We start from the raw sequence: 16,715 nt of genomic DNA on the forward strand, positions 1-16,715 counted from the left end.
AAAAAAGAGCAGAGTTATCCCCAACCTTGGCTGCTAGCTAAAACTTTAAACAGTGAGAGCGAGAGCAAATTTCACGTTGCCCACACTGTGTGTTTGTGCTCCGCATTCTTGCCTATGGGACTCCTACTGCCTAGCAGCGAGTTGTGTACAGTGAACAGTAATTGTCAGCCTCAACATAAAGAGAGATTGTAAAGTGCTTTCAAAGAAGACGAATAGGATGAAAATGCATAGCTGACTTGACTTGGGAGCTCATACGCCTACAGCAGGAGTATAGAACATGGTCACTGGTGATGGCAGTGTGGACTGTGTTCATTGACCCAGGACATTTATTCCAGAAAGGGAAGAAGCAAAATTACTCTTTCATTTGAAACTTTTACTATTAAAAAGATACTTGAAAGCGTTACTTGTTTTTAGCCCTTGTCTCAATAATATTTTAAACCTTTAATTGCACATTTTGTTCAATTTCGTAGAATCATAGAATCATTTAGGTTGGAAAAGACCCTTAAGATCATAATTTCAATCAAAACTGATGGAGGCATAGAGATTTAAATGATGTTAAGTCCCTATATAGTTTTTGAAAAAGCAGTGAGTGTGAGGAGGGGAGAAACCCAAATGAATATCTTCACTGAGAGGAGGCTGGAGCCTCCGAACCTTCAGTCTCTTAGGCCTTCAGCTCCGTGGCTGAAATGTGAATTCAGCTGTTATTTTCTGTTTTTCCTGGTCATACACCTTATAGCGCATGGGATCTTGTAACCAACGAATGCATAAGTTCTTTAATGGGTATTTAGTGGACTTAGAAGCAACTTGAGTACCAAAATATTTCAGTGGGCAGTCAGGAAGTATTCATGGGATCTGACGGTAGAGTGCAGGGAAATCATGGCATGTGGGGAAATCATGGCATGTACGGAGAGGGCACTTGCAGTTACGGCGGTGAAGGGCATTGGGATATAGATACAGATCTGTAGAAAAACAGGCTTGCTTAATTCTGTTACAGAGTAAGTCGCTGTATCTTTATTCTCTTCACTGTGAGCACTAGTGCATCTGGATGTATGTCACAGCCGTTTTAATAATTAACTACAGTAGAAATTGTTTCAGAGATGAGCTTATCTGAACTCATATTAATCTCACTGTTTCTTCATTCACACGTTTCCTCTTTCTGTTTTCTGCTTCTGTTATTTCTCATTTAGCTGTGGTGTATTGCTGGAGGCTGAGTGATTGCTGCAAATCCACTGTTGGATTCAGCATTTTTTGGTTTCCATGGTAATGAACATGGCAAAAAAACCCCTTATAAAATAGGATAAAAATAGGCCAATTCATGTTCAGCAAGAGCTTGTGTCTGCTTCTTTTTTAACTTAGTAAAATGTTCCTGATGATGAACGTTCATGATGTACTCTGGCACTTCAGCAGTGGAAACTTGATTTGCAAGGATCTGGAAAAGTCATGAAGCTCTGCTATTGTTAATTAGTTATGCATTTTAATTGCAAGTGTTCTGATATTGTCATATAATGGATTTACATGGGAGAGTAAAATGGAGACACTGGCTGCTGACAATGGAAAAAGTACTAAAGATGACACAGCCAATGGTTACAGAAGTGTAAAAGTCTGGCTCTATACAAGCTTTAAAGGTACCTGTGTAACAGAGCAAATCTGAAGATTTTCCTTCAGTTAACACATAAAGAATATTGATTTTGTTTCCTTATTATAAAACTAAGGAATGATGAAAAAATAAGAAAATGACAATGCTGTAATGAAAATTTTTCTTGCATCTGTGTGTGCTCTGCTGTATGGTTACCAGTTCCCATATATGTATTCAAAATCTTTTATCAGTATAAAGATACAGTAAAATAGTGCATGCTAACGGTAAAAGCAATTGTTAATGTTAAATAAATTCTTTATATATATTTTATAAATATATATATAAATATATATAAAGAATATATATATATATAAATATATATAAAGAATATATTTATAAATATATTCTTTATATAAATTCTTTATAATTTCACTTGTTCAAAGTATTATATTGGAAACAAGTTAGCTTATGGACTATTAATAAGTACCAGGGAGCTACAGGCTGTGTAGCTGCTCTTTTCTCTAACCCCTTGTTTCATGTTTACAGCTAAGCAATAACAGTATAGCTTGCATTTTAGGAAGTAATATTATTTATCAAAATATTTTCAAAGTAATTTAGGGGGCAGGGGAAGAAGAATTGGTGTAATGCTAAAATCTGGATCTCATTTTACCCATAACACTTTATTCAAACATCCACTCTTGGAAAACAAACAAACACAAAACCACCCACAAAAAAGTCAGTCCCCAAAACTACCTATTAGAATGCCTTTGAATATTCCACGGTTCAAACGCATTTTTAAATAACATATTTCCTTCTGTGTCATTTAAACAGCTAAACTAATCTGTTTTCTTTCTTTTGTGGATATGTTTTGTGCCAGTATTTCCAGCTGTTTCCACCATTTCAAATCTGTGGTCTGAAACTTTTAAACTATGTCTATTGTTTCACAAAGCTATGTGTGCATGTCAAGTTCAGTTAACTGTACTCTGTCAAGCTGTATGTTAAAAAGCCTTTCAGTCAAAAAGAGACTTTAGAAATAGTAAGAGTTTTAAACAGATTGTTGTAATGTAAATTGGCTCTAGATGTGCAATGAAATACATACAGAAGACGTAGGATGAGAATGTTTGCGTGCCTGGGTCAGCAGGAATTTTCCTCATAGATATTCTACAACTTTTTATTATAGGCGCTCCCTGATAATGCTTAATTTGTTAACTGAATTTCTTAGAGCAATGTAGAAGCTTTCAAATTCTGCACTTTAAATACAGATTTAAAATTTCACTTGTGGAGCTGTTTAGCATATGGTTAATATATAAACTAAGCTGATACTTCCATTTCATTGTTCTCCTCTGACATCAGTGTATCTGACTTGCAGAAGAGTACACTGTGACAGTATGTTTAGGTTTAAACAATTACAGATAATTAGCGTGGTAAATGTCATGATGTACAAGTGTTAGTGAAATATGTTTTTAATTATTACTTTGCTTTGTGTCATATTTCATCCCTTGAAGCCAGCAATACCCTCAAGATGCTCTAGCCCATTTATGGAACTTCTCCACTCCCTACTAATTATCTGTAATTAATACCTTGCTAAAAAGTTGGAATTGCTTAGTCTTGTCTAGTATCATTTGTTACCCATATATTTAAAAATTTAACTTAATTTTAATTCAAAGTAAATTCTTCCACAGATAAATTTTTCTGAATTTTTCTCTTCCGTTCTGAGGCAAAATAAAAATATATGGTTTTTTTAATCTGTATGTTATTCACATTAGTAGAAAATAGTTTGCATTCTACCAGAAAATTTTTCTTGGAAGTGAAACAAAACAAAACAAAACAAAGAAAGGAAACAATTTGGTAATAAATATTTGGAACTGAAAGTTACTAGGCCATTTCTGGTTTCATTGGCAATTTATCTCTGGACCTCTTTACTCAAGAGATCACTCCATTTTACATATTTTGGAGCTAGAGTTTCCTTTTCCTTTATGTTTTCTGTTGACCTTTTTTGTATCTTGGTTATTTAGAGAATATAAGTCATTTCTGCTTAATTTAAAAATATTCCAAAGTGTCTTTTTGAAACCCCTATTTTCTTTAGTATTTCTTTTTAAGTTACTCTATCTTCTTGTGTCTATTTTTGTTACTCAAAGTGCTTAAAAACTTCTGTAGAGAAGTGAAACACTTAAATTACTTTTCTTTCTAAGTGGGCTGTGTAAAAGGATCTTCGTTTTGATTGCAAACACAAATGACAAAAATTACTAATTTAAATAATATAAAAGTGATAACTATGATTTTTCTAAGATGGTTGTGTGTTAATAATACAATTCAGATATATAATGCTGATGAATTCCTTGAATTTCACAGATACATTATAAAACAAGATTAGAAGCTAAAAATTTTCTTCATCTTTTTTATTAAACTTCTTGAGGAAATTATAAAAAAAAAAAAAAAGGCAAGTTGTATTGCAAGCACTCTCATTTGGATCTTCTTTAACGCACTTTGACTTTTGCATTCTTGACAATTTTGAATTCTTGAATCCTGGAGGGGACTATGAATTACTGACCACAGTATCTGGACTGTCACATTTTATTCAAAACACAAATTTGTAGACACATGGTTAAATTTGACACAGTGGAAGGGTTATTTCAGTTTTTGTAAAGGAAAGCCTATGCATTGCAGAGCTAATTGTTGTTCTTTAAGGAGTTAACTGGCATCTTGTTTGAGAACAGGAAGTGGAGATACCCATTTTTTTCTAGGAAGTAGCAATAAGGGCTTACTAAGAAGGTTTGGGGAAGGATGTTATGATAAAATTGATAGGTAAGTGTAGGTAAATGTAACGGAGGGCAAAAGGATTGATCAGAGTTTTGAAGTAGCTTCCACACATGAAATGACTGAATAGATGTTGATCTCTTTACCTGTGGAAAGATGTGAGAAGAGACGTGGTGGAACATTTTGAAGGGCTGAGAAGGTGGTTTTGCACTCCCTTTTCTGTCAGAACAACAGAGCGTGTGATGAAGAGAGTGATGAATCAGATGCTCCCTGATGCAGGTGCTAAAAAATACTGCTATTCAAAAAGTAATTCGGTGAATTCAGGATTCCTGTAATTCACCGAGGACTGTTAAGGCAGTCACTTCTGGTTCAATGTGTCCCTCAGGGACTTTTTAAGTTACGGATTTCCTAAGCCAGGATAATAGCTTTATTGATAGGAGACCAGGGGAGTATTCTGAGAAAGTAAGAAGATATGATTGCCTTGTTCTTATTTACTTATCCTTGGCTATCCACTGTCAACCTGTACTAGAGACTGGATACTGGGCTAGCCAGCCTGTGGTCTTATCAAATACATCAATTTTTATGAAAGACCCTATCTTAAATTATCCTTCCTTGCTACATATAATTAATGTTTCTGGATGGACTGGTAATCTAGCAATATGAAAATAAACTAGAACTTTCTTATCTTAATCAGGCCAATTCATCTTGAAGTAGTCCTGTCTGATAAGCTCCCGGTTCCTGCTTTTGTACCTACCTATGTTTTGTCTCAAGAGATTCTGCTCCCTACTCAGTTTTCCATTAATAGGATTCTTATAATCACTAGCCATAGGAAGCCAGAGTGGTTGGGAAGGGTGTGTTAAGAGAAGAATGCATCTTCTGGATGACTAAAAAGTGGACAAACTGGTTTTTGTTAATTTTTTTCTTTTAATCTGGAAGGCTCACGGAGCAGCATGAACTTTTGCTATTTTGTGTGCAGATAACTGGAGAAAAATATAGAGGGAAACACATAAGGAATACAGAGGTTGTTAGTTACTACCATCCTTTTTTCATGCCGCAAAACCCAAAACAGACAAGGCATTTGAAGAGTCATGCTTCTACAATTTATTAACTTGTTCCCATACTCTAAAATTTTGTCGCTAGAAGGTTGATGATTTCTTTTGGTGAGGCCTCAACTCCATCAAAATTTTTTTATACATGTAACTTCTCATTGATTTAGTTAACAACATAAAGGTGTAGCAAGATACTTGCAGCACCTAACTGAATTAATTTGTGGTTATAAAGTGATTATTTACTTCTGTAACACTTCTCTGGATAGCTAGAATTTGGCAGAAGCTTCTTGGAAGGGTTTTATTTCCGATCCATCCTGAACCTACCTACCTAATACAGCATGTAGTATTCTGTTGAGATGTAAGGTTTAGTTAATGAAAGAAAATCTGTTATTACTTAAAGGTATGATTTCTTTAAGACTAATTAAGAATATTTATTCTTTTTTAATTACTACAGTGTACAGACTATGACCTGGATTATGGAACCGAATGTTTGCATCTGGCTCTGAAATACTGTAAAACAAATGCCAAACTTGTTGAAGGACCAGCTGACCTCTGGAAGGTAAAGGCAATAATAATCTCTATTTTTTATGTGTCTTTTAAAATTAATAAAATTTACATATTACCATAAAAATTCAGATGTGTTTTCAATTATAGTAGTTAGGCTTTTCTCTTCCAAATTTCAGAATTGTTTTTGGATTATCGTGAGCTTTTTTTAGAGTTCATTGTTGTGGACAGTCTTGGGCAGATGTTACCTGAGATAATCAATGAAGACAATATTTATCTGGAAGTAGGAAAACCAACTAGGTACTTGAATAACCTGAGAATCTGTAAAACTATAAATCCATAATCTCTAAAAGTAAGAACATTCTCTTATAAGATGAGTTTTCTCCTGTTATTTCTATATCTTTTGTCTATTTTCCTTCACTTTTCCTATGAGGACATTGCTTTTTCTCTGATGCCAAATACCTGGCTAACAACAGTTTGATTTTTACAGCAGTTCATTACATTCAGTAACGCAGTAATGTTTAAGACCTCTTCAAACAATCTTTAAAATTTTTTTAAACATCATTCACCTTGTCTGAAAATCTCTAGGTTCCTGACGACTGACAAAGCCGGTGTGTATACAGGTGTCAAAGGATATGTCCTTGCTGCTTAAAAGTATCCCATTTCATTGTTTTGGATGGTGGGACATTATTCTTTCTCAGTAGCTGTTGTGTCATGCAATTTTTAAGTGTTTCCTTTTTTTTTATTTTATTCATTACCACATTGAAGGATCTGGAAGCAGCTCAAATCACTCTGTCTGTCTTTGACAGTATATTTCCTCCAATGGGACATGATTTCTAATAATATGACAGTAAATCTTGCACAGAAAGGTAATTTCCTGAATCTGCAGTGCAAATTTCCTGTGCAATTTAGCAGCAAAATTTACTTATGCATTGGCTGCATGCAGCAACTGCTTTCAATATCTTTCTGGGGACATAGTCTTTCTGAAACAGTATATTGCCTGTTTTCCTATTCAGCCTTCTAAGGGACAGATTATGTCATGCATATTTGCATTACATCACTTTTTGGATGGTTTCATTGTTCTCATTGCAAAGCATGGTACTTACATGAAGGGTAACAAAATACAGTCATAATGTTAGTTTCGTTCTTTATAATGTTTTTTTAGTTCTTTACTATCTGTAGACACTACTGATGCCCAGCAGATGAAATGTAGTCTTTTGACCTAGAATGACAGAATAATTAAGACTGAAGAAAATATCTAGATGTCAACTGGTCCAACACCTTGTCGAAAGTGGGGCCAGGTTAGTTAGATTAGACTGTGCAGGGCCTTGTCCCATTGAGTTTTGAATATCTCCAAGAATGGAGATTTCACAGACTCTCTGGGGAAAACAATTTCAATGCGTATCGCCCCATATGGAGGAGACTTTTTTCATAATATTTGGTCAGCGTTTGCTTTGCTGCCTCATGCACTGGGAAAGGATCAAAGACCAACAGAAAGATCTGCAAGAAAAGTCTAGTTTACTCTTCTCTATGGCCATTAATTATGACCTTTCCCCACCCTTCATCTTCTCTTCTTTGGGTTGAACAAGCCAAGTTCTCTCACACCATCTTAGCAGCCATCTGCTGGGCTTCCTTCTGTTCCTCATTGCGTTATACTGGGAAGCCCCAAACTAGAAACAGCACTCTGGTGTGTTCTCAAGGTGCCGAATACAGGGGAATAATCCCTGTATTCCCTGTAATGAAGTCTACTTCCTTACTAATACAGCCCAATCAGTTGGACTCCTTTTCTGCACTGCTACACAATGCTGACTCATGCTCAGCTTGTCCAGAAGGTCCTTTTCCGCAAAGCTGTTTTCTATATTTTGGTGTCAGTACGGACTGCTGCATAGGGTTATTCTGTCCCAGATGCAGGATGCTGTATTTGTGCTTGTTAGGTTTCACAAGGTTTCTGTCAGCCCCTTTCTGAAGCTTTTCAGGATCCCTCTAAACAAGCGTTGTACCCTTGAGCATATTGAATACTTCCCCATTTGTTGTCGTCTACTAGTTTGCTGAGGGTATTTCCCCTTTTCCAGGTTATTAATAAAGATATTAGACAGTATTGTCCCCAGTATCAGCCCCTGAGGAATAGCACTAGTAACCAGCCCCCAGTTGCACTTCAGACTTCAGCTTGTGCACGTCTCTGTTTTAAAACAGAATTGTTGAAGCGTTAGTGCCACTCCAACATTGTTGGTGAAACAAAATCCTGATGCTGTTAACTTTCTAGCATGTGGGACCCATTGCAGTAGCACTGGACTTTAATGAGGCCTGTAAACACATGGAAAATGAGAACACCTGAAGAGTGAATTCCTCATAGGTGCTTGATTAATGGACAGAGAACTTTTTTAGGTGGTGGTATACTGGAGAATATCATGGAGAAGGAGATTCAGGTAGAAAAGCTGAAAATACTGTGGACCAAGTTAATGAGTCTGTATTGGGTTTGCGTGGCAGTGTTTTGGTAGTGGAGGGGCTACAGGGGTGGCTTCTGTGAAAAGCTGCTAGAAGGTTCCCCTGTGTCCGATAGAGCCAATGCCAGCCAGCTCCAAGACAGACCCGCCGCTGGCCAATGCCGAGCCCATCAGCAACGGTGGTAGCGCCTCTGGGATAACATGTTTAAGAAGGGGGAAAAAAAACCTGCACAACTGCAGCTGGAGAGAGGCATGAGAACATGTGAGAGGAAGGACTCTGCAGACACCAAGGTCAGGGAAGAAGGAGGGGGAGGAGGTACTCCAGGTGCCAGAGCAGAGATTCCCCTGCAGCCCCTGGTGAAGACCATGGTGAGGCAGGCTGTCCCCCTGCAGCCCATGTTGGTTAATGGTGGAGCAGATATCTACCTGCAGCCCATGGAGGACCCCACACTGGAGCAGGTGTATGCCTGAAAGAGGCTGTGACCCCATGGGAAGCCCGCGCTGGAGCAGGCTCCTGGCAGGACCTGTGGACCCGTGGAAAGAGGAGCCCACGCTGGAGCAGATTTGCTGGCAGGACTTGTGACCCTGCGGGGGACCCACGCTGGAGCAGTCTGTTCCTAAAGGACTGCACCCCATGGAAGGGACCCACACTGGAGCAGTTCAAGAAGAACTGCAGCCCGCGGGAAGGACGCCTGTTGGAGAAGTTCATGAAGGACTGTCTCACATGGGAGGGACCCCACGCTGGAGCAGGGGAAGAGCATGAGGAGGGATTGGCAGAGACAATGTGTGATGAACCAACCGCAATCCCCATTCCCCATCCCCCTGTGCTGCCAGGGGGAAGGAGGTAGAGACATCAGGAATGAAGTTGAGCCTGGGAAGAAGGGAGGCGTGGGGGGGAAGGTGTTTTAAGATTTGATTTTATTTCTCATTACCCTACTCTGATTTTGATTGTCAATAAATTAAATTAATTTCCTGAGTTGAGTCTGTTTTGCCTGTGATGGTAAATGGTGAATGATCTCTCCCTGTCCTTATCTTGACCCACAAGCCTTTCATTATATTTTCTCTCCCCTGCCCAGCTGAGAAGGGGGAGTGATAGAGCAGCTTTGGTGGACACTTGGCGTTTAGCCAGGGTCAACCCACCACAGAGTCTTGTTGTTAACAGTATTGTGCAGTGCGTGACAGTAGCAACAGCAGCCACTTATGTGCAGATACTGTGCTACAGGCAGTGCAGAGCAGCAAATAGGCTGTATATAGTATACACAAAGATGCTGGTGCCATGTCATTAAAGTACCTATACCTTCTCACATCCTAGTCCCTGTCTTATTTTGTAGCTAAAAGTCATTGGTGTCTTCTGTGGTTTGTGAAGACTTTCAAAGTCAAAGGCATAAAAATGACGAGGTCTCTAAAACAGTAAATTGTTTCTGCAGCAAATACTCATATCAGATTAGAGGAAGATAGCTCCTTCCTGCTTGAACAGCACCCTGGTATTGGTCACTCCATACCAGGGTGTTTGGCAGGTGACTTTGAGCAGTACCCTTAAAGAAGACAAGACTCGTGCTCAGTCTGTGCAGTTTGATGAAATGCAGAAGACTGCCAGTTTTCTCAAGTGGTGCTTGCCTACAAAATGGTTAGGAGCTACTGTTTGTTACTAGTCACCTTTCAGAAGCAGAATTGTCTTTCCTTAGCTGTCATAATAATGTAATTTGTAATACGTTGTTGTTTTTTCCTGTCAGGCTTTTCAATGCTGAGTTAAATTATATTTCATATGCCAAGAACTGATGTGCTCCCAATGGCCCCAGTCTTATTTTTTCAGCAAGAGGCAAAAAGATATTCCATCCAGATAAATGAGAACTGAAATAAAAAATCATTGTTCAGTTGAGGTTTCAGAGGATGTGTAACAGAAAAACTGTAGTCAATTAACAGGTGGAGAACAGTTCTAAAGTCCAAGTATTACAAACCAGTTTCATCCTATGTGGACCTTGAATCTTTAAAGAGCAGATCTGATATTTGTAAGAATTCAGTTTATTTATTAGGTGCACAACCTACATAACATTAAATTACTCAAAGCTGTGGGAGAAAGTTACTTATGTGTGCATATATATTGTTTTCTTGAATTAACTCTAATTATTGCACCCAAGCGCTATCTACTTACAGTGCATTAGAAGAAGTAACATTTCAAAGTCACTTAACCTTGGAGATAAAGCAAGTGATAGTTTGTTTACTTTCTGATAACAAATTACAAAATCAAAATCATTCTTTGTAGTGACAACAACCAGGCAGGAACATTCAAATTACTTCAGTGTTATAAATATTTATAAGTTCTATTATAAATGTAGTTATTATATAACTATTTAGAAGATATTTAAGATCAGGATGGCAAAAAAGGAAACAGAATGACACTATCAACACCAAATTTTCAGTTTCTTTGTGCTTGACACGTTTGAAACAAAAATACCTTAAATATTCTAAGGCAATATCCTCTTAAATAAAGTATAAAATCATGTAACAGAATGTAATTGTTGGAGTCTAATACATATGTGTGTGTATAATGCAGATGAAAACTGCTTTGTAAGAACATTTTTAAAAGATTGATACACATTTAAAGACTTAATGCTGATAGTGCAAAAAATCCTCACCATTTCTAAAAACAACAAGTTATTTTCTAATCCTACAAAAATATCCCATACAAAGGAGATCTGTATGATACCTTAGTATAACAGAGGGAAATACTTCATTAAACTAAAATGCAGTGCATTTTGTGTATGTGTGATCATAACTTTATTGTATTTCTTTGGTTAATATTTATGTTTTTCATTTAACACACAGTTTTGTAAATCTGAAATGTTCATCAAGCTAAATCAGTTCAAAGAAGACTTTTAAGTATTAAATGGGAATAACTTTGGGGAACTTTTAAAAGAGCATCTTCCTAGGTAGTGAAAAGTTGCAGTCTGACAATTGAGAGAGAAGGGCAGCCAGGAAAACAAACAAACCAACCCTTGTCTGATGATTTTGAGGTGTTACTAAATAGATATAGTAGATTGTTTATTATACAGAAAAGTAGAGAAATGTTTAATAAGTCAGACTATTCTGCCTTTGCCAAATAAGCAGATGATGGTTTCATATTCTGTGATAGTGAGGTATCTGTGTTGAGTTTTAGTATTTGGCCTAGCGATATTCTGAATTGCAGCAATAGCGTTCAGAAAATCTTGGAACACTAGATGCTCAAGAGAACAAAATGAAAATGAACGTCGCCACATGAAGAGAGAGGATCTGAGTAATTAGAAGCCTGTGAGTTCAATATTGATCAACAAAACAAAAGGGTGCACTGCTACAGGCAGAACTTGATTAATAGAGAGTTAAGGGACTGATGTAATTAATGTCAAGCAACATGGAATTTACTTATTTTGTGAAATTGACTTCAAGCCTTTTTAACAGGATTATAGTCTTGGCTGATAATGATGGTAGGGCTGATACAAGATACAGTTGGCAGAAGTTTGACTTGTTACTACATGGCATCTTAATTAAAAATAGGATGACTGTAACTCTGCTAGTCCTCATTAAATAGATTAAAGATTGGAAAACTGATATATTTCAAAAGATAATTCTCACCATGTACAGTTCTGCAGAAACTGTTATTGTCTGTAAGCTATTTAACATTTGTCTGATAAAGTTTGCAGACAACACAAAGATTTAAGGATTTGTAAATAAAAGTATAATTGATCAGAAGGAACCTATTGGTAAGGATTACTTGGCAAACAATTTAAACAAAAAGTATGCTTTTCATTGCAGCCAAATATAAAGTGGTTTTAGAAACAAAAAAAGTATAGGCCATGTTTAGAGAATTGTTCTAGGAAGGCAGTGACTTTGAAAGTGGTGTAGGAATCACAGAGGACAGCAAGTTTCCACTGTGGGCAAAATACCTTACGTCAGCCATGGATATAGAAACAAGAATATGAAATTAGAAAAGAGATGTTCTAGTATTACAAGTGCATCTAGAATACTATGGTCAAATCTGGACTCAAGCTCTGTACAATTGTTGATAAACAGAGAAGGTTCAGAGAAGAGCATGTAAAGAAGATTAAGTGGTAATTTGATAAGTCCATAGAGATTTAGCTTAGTAATGTGATATAAAAAAATCCCAGAAATGGATGAGGTAGAACATCTCTCTTCTGCAAAGTGAGAGAGAACTCCTGTGCGTCATTTTTCTTGCTTATTCTTTTTCCACTGTGATTTTTGCACCTCACCTGGGCTGCAAGAGTGGAGAGTGCCATCTTACTGTCTGGTATAGAGTGGCAGTTGAAGTATAATTTCTGGTTGATTTGGCTAGATCTGAATTGCTTCCGGCTGGGGTGAGCCTAGAATGCAAATCCACTTTAGTGAAACTAGAGATAAAGCAGTATAGCTGCTCAGAACAATAAACTGTTGTGCTGACTAGCTTTAAAAGTTGTTTAAAACAAATTCGTACTAAAATAATCAATGGTTAGAATTAAACCAAAGGGTGTCTCTGTTGTGGTTGCCTGCCTTTTTGAATAAGTCTTATGTAAATTGCAAGAACACCTCTTAATCAACACAAGAAAATCCAGAGACACTATGAATATCCATAAGAGAAACTTTGGTTGGATTTAGCATGTCATTCAATATTGAAAGAGGTGTAGAGAATCCCGCCCTCCCTGACTAGTAAGTGGTGGTCACCTGTGGTAGCTGGCACGGTTTTTCTCTCTGGCAACTTGACTATTTTCATAAAGCTTATAGGAGCTTGTATCTGAAATTAGCTTATAGGATCAAAGATTATGAAAGAAATACATACTGATAGTGTGATATAGTCTCAGATGATTTATTTCTTTAGGAAACCACCCTAAAAAGTATTTGCTGATGTCTGGCTCAGAATTTCAGAAGTTATTTTAAAGGTTCATTCTTAATTTCTTATTCTTCTGTGCTGTTTTCTTGAAGACTGGGCCTACTTTATGAAGTAACTTCTTTTTAAAATCAGACTATTTAAAAATAGTTTTGCATCTCAAAGAGATTGTGAACCTTAGAGTACATGAGACCACTTTTGACAGAGCTTAGATAGTCTTGTTTCTTGAAGGGTTTTTAGATGGTAATCTGTTACAGGTTTACTGAAAGTTCAGTATAAAAGCCCTCTAGAAACAGGTAATTAGAAACCTTGCAACAAAATTGGTCACTCAATAATTCTTTATCCTTAAATTTAAATTCAAGACATTGATTCTTCCCAACAGTGTGTAAACTCAGATACCTAAGATTTCTCAGGCTAGACTAGTTCTCTGGCTGCTTCTCCTGCAGGACAAGCTATAGGGAAGTAAGTTATTTTTTAATTTTAAAAGAATATAATTCCTTGGAGAGATCATGAGTAATCAGAAAGGTAATATTATTCATCTGTTTCTGACTACGATACACAGCTTAATTTACGAGATGGAAAGGAAAGTGTTACAAGAATCCTTATGCTAAAATCAAATAATCATTTACTTGGAGAATAAAATGCTAATACTTACAATGGTATGTTTCTGCTGTAAGATTTACTTTGCAGCACTAAAGCTTTTGGAATCCTATTCAGTCCATTTCAAAAAGAGAGAAAAAGGTTATTCAGACTCTAGAGAAACAAATGCAGAAAATCCAGTAATATTTATCTCTAAGTTACAGTAAAAACAAAGACAAATATTTAGGAGTTATTCTTATATCAGTTCATGTCACTGCATGTCATTGTGAAGACTGTTAATGTCTTGGGTAAATGCTGTTTTAGTTTTCTGTTATTTTATTTGCAAAGCCTGATACTGGGACTGTCAGCCACCATGAGGGTACAAAGGCAGATATGAAAGGTGTTTTTTGCAAGTACCAAGTAAATATTCAGCATTTTATTGTCCATCTAACTTGATCTGATTAATGTCTTCAAGAAGATCTTGACGGTTTTTAATCCTCTGAAAGCTCATACAAAGCCTACTGTATTCTCACTGACTCCCACTGATTAATTGGACTCTCATTAACAGTAATAGTCTTGCACAACTGAAAAATTACACCTATATTAGTAAAAGAAATGACAAGGCTTCTCCCTGGCTGTCAGTTTTATGATCACAAGTCCTATAAAAAAATGAATCTATTTCACAATAAAATTATAGAGTAGAATGGATGTGTGAAAATGGATGCAATATCATGTTTTATGATTCTTCAAGGGTTAAAAATAGTTTTAGGTTTTAAATTACTTCTAAGCAGATCTAAGTATTTATAAAAAGGTTTCTCTCGAGTCTCTGGTAATTTCTGCAACTTCTGTTCTCATGACTTGCCAGTGATATTTTACCAGAATTAAGAAATTGACAATATCATTTGTTTATGGTATTTCGAATGTAAAGAATTGCCTTCAGGGCATAGTTTTATTCGTTTTACATTCCTTCCTGCTGTGTTAAATCTAATGAGGCTTGTCTGTCCTTTAGGTGACCTACAAGCGGGATCTGTATGCAGCTGAATCGATTATTAAGGGTATGTGTTCGTCCTTGTGGCTGTCAGATTGCATATTCCTGAGTCTAATTAAGAATCTTGTGTGCTATGGTTTTAAATGTCTTTAAGAAAAGTTTTATGATTAATAAAATGTGCTTAGGCAAGTTGTTTTAGCTTGTTCACTGGAATACTTACATTATGCATTATTTACCTTTATTTACTTCTCTCAGAATAGAGAACCTTATAAAAAGCTATGTATATTACAGAGTCAAGCAGAGATTAATTTTGAATGGCTTTATAAGGAACAAACAATTTTTTTCTTTCATTTGCAGTTCAATTCTGAATACATTCTGTCTTTCTAATCTAAGTAGTAGAGTGAGAATTAAATATTAAGTCTTTAGGGGTCTTCACTCTTTTACATACAGCAACTTGTTACCTAAATTGATATAGCAATTATATGATATTGAAGTATTCCATTAATTTATAAATACTTTGTTGAACTGGTTTTTAACCTTTTCCTGTACTGGTAACAGTGGTTTCATAGCAGTTCAATGTAAAGACTAGATTTAGTCTTTATCTAGGTCGACTCAATCTAAAAACAATGTAGAAAGGAAGAACTCTTAAGTACTGTATAATGGGCACACTGATGGTTATTGTAAACAGAGGCACTGATTCAGGGGACTCTTGCTTGACTCCTTGTTGACAACTGAGGGATGAAAGCCAAGAAACTGATGAAGAGAAAGGGACTTCCTTTGGATTAAAAATATCTTTCCAGAGAAAAGAGTGTGGTTCCTATTTCAGAAAAACAGAGCAAAAGCCTTGTGCTATTAGGGCATGGTGAGTGACTGGCTAGTTGTTCACTTTGGTGTCTCGTGTTGTTACAAGATCCAGGATTGGCTTAGCTTCTGGTTTTGGTAAATTAAACCATGCCGAGATCAGCTCTGTCACCGTAGACAACCTAGAAAGCTTAAACAGAGCTCAGATGTCACTGTGGTTTTTGCATGCTGCTTCTCTAGACCTCCAGGAATGCAATGAGTTTGAAGTTCTGGTTATTACAGTGGGCAAATATTGCATATTATATGCATTGCTAGAACTGCCTGACTGCATTTTTCAGGCACGTGTCAAGGAGATAGGGCTGGGAAGCCTTGGAAGTTCTGATTTTGACAGGGAATGGGCTCTTATCTGCATAGCTGGAGGCCTGGAAGTTTTGTAAATCTTGCTTTGAGTAGGATTCTTAGAGGTTCTACACTCCTCTAGCTTTCAAGCTTAGGATTTCCAAACATATTAAAGACAAGAAGGTGGCTGGGAGTAGTCGGCATGAATTTACAAAGGGGAAGTTATGCCTGACCAGCCTGATAGCCTTCTACAATGAAATGACTAGCTTGGTGGATGAGAGGAGAGCAATGGATATGGTTTGTCTTGATTTCAGCAAGGGTTTTGACACTTATCTCCCATGACATACTCATTGACAAGTACAGACGAGAAAAGTGGACAGTGAGGTGGACTGAAAACTGGCTGAACTGCCAGGCTCAAACAGTAAAGTCCAGCTGGAGACCAGTCAGTAGTGGTCTACCCTAGGGGTCAGTGCTGGTTAAGATCTTCACTAATGATCTGAACGATAGGGCAGAGCATACCCTCCTCCACAAGTCTGCAGATCATGCAAAATTGGAAGGAATAGTTGATAGCAGGTTGTGCTGCCATACAGAAGGCCCTTGACAGGCTGCAGAAATGGGTGAACAGGAGTCTCATGAAATTCAGCAAGGGGAAGTGCAAACTCCTGCACTTGGGAAGCACCATCACAGTCTGGGGGCTGACTAGCTGGAAAGCAGCTCTGCAGAAAAGGCCCTGGGGAGTCCCGGTGGACAACAAATTGAACAGGAGCTGGAAATGCGCCCCTATGGCAAAGGCGGCCAACAGCCCCGTGGGCTATGGTACACA

General features: G+C 37.1%; 1 protein-coding gene across 1 annotated transcript in view; it reads left to right on the top strand.

Moving 5' to 3' along the window:
• Positions 1-16,715, top strand: part of CRPPA (CDP-L-ribitol pyrophosphorylase A) — a gene marked incomplete at its 5' end in the record, with an annotated part of 124,047 nt that overhangs the window by 37,773 nt on the left and 69,559 nt on the right. The window contains 2 exons of the mRNA XM_082306831.1: positions 5,837-5,941; positions 14,774-14,819. Of these exons, the coding sequence (XP_082162957.1) occupies positions 5,837-5,941; positions 14,774-14,819 (151 nt within the window). The remainder of the gene's footprint in view (positions 1-5,836; positions 5,942-14,773; positions 14,820-16,715) is intronic.

The sequence above is a fragment of the Platalea leucorodia genome (assembly GCF_965183815.1).
Source record: "Platalea leucorodia genome assembly, chromosome: 1".
NCBI classification, from domain to species: Eukaryota; Metazoa; Chordata; class Aves; order Pelecaniformes; family Threskiornithidae; genus Platalea; species Platalea leucorodia.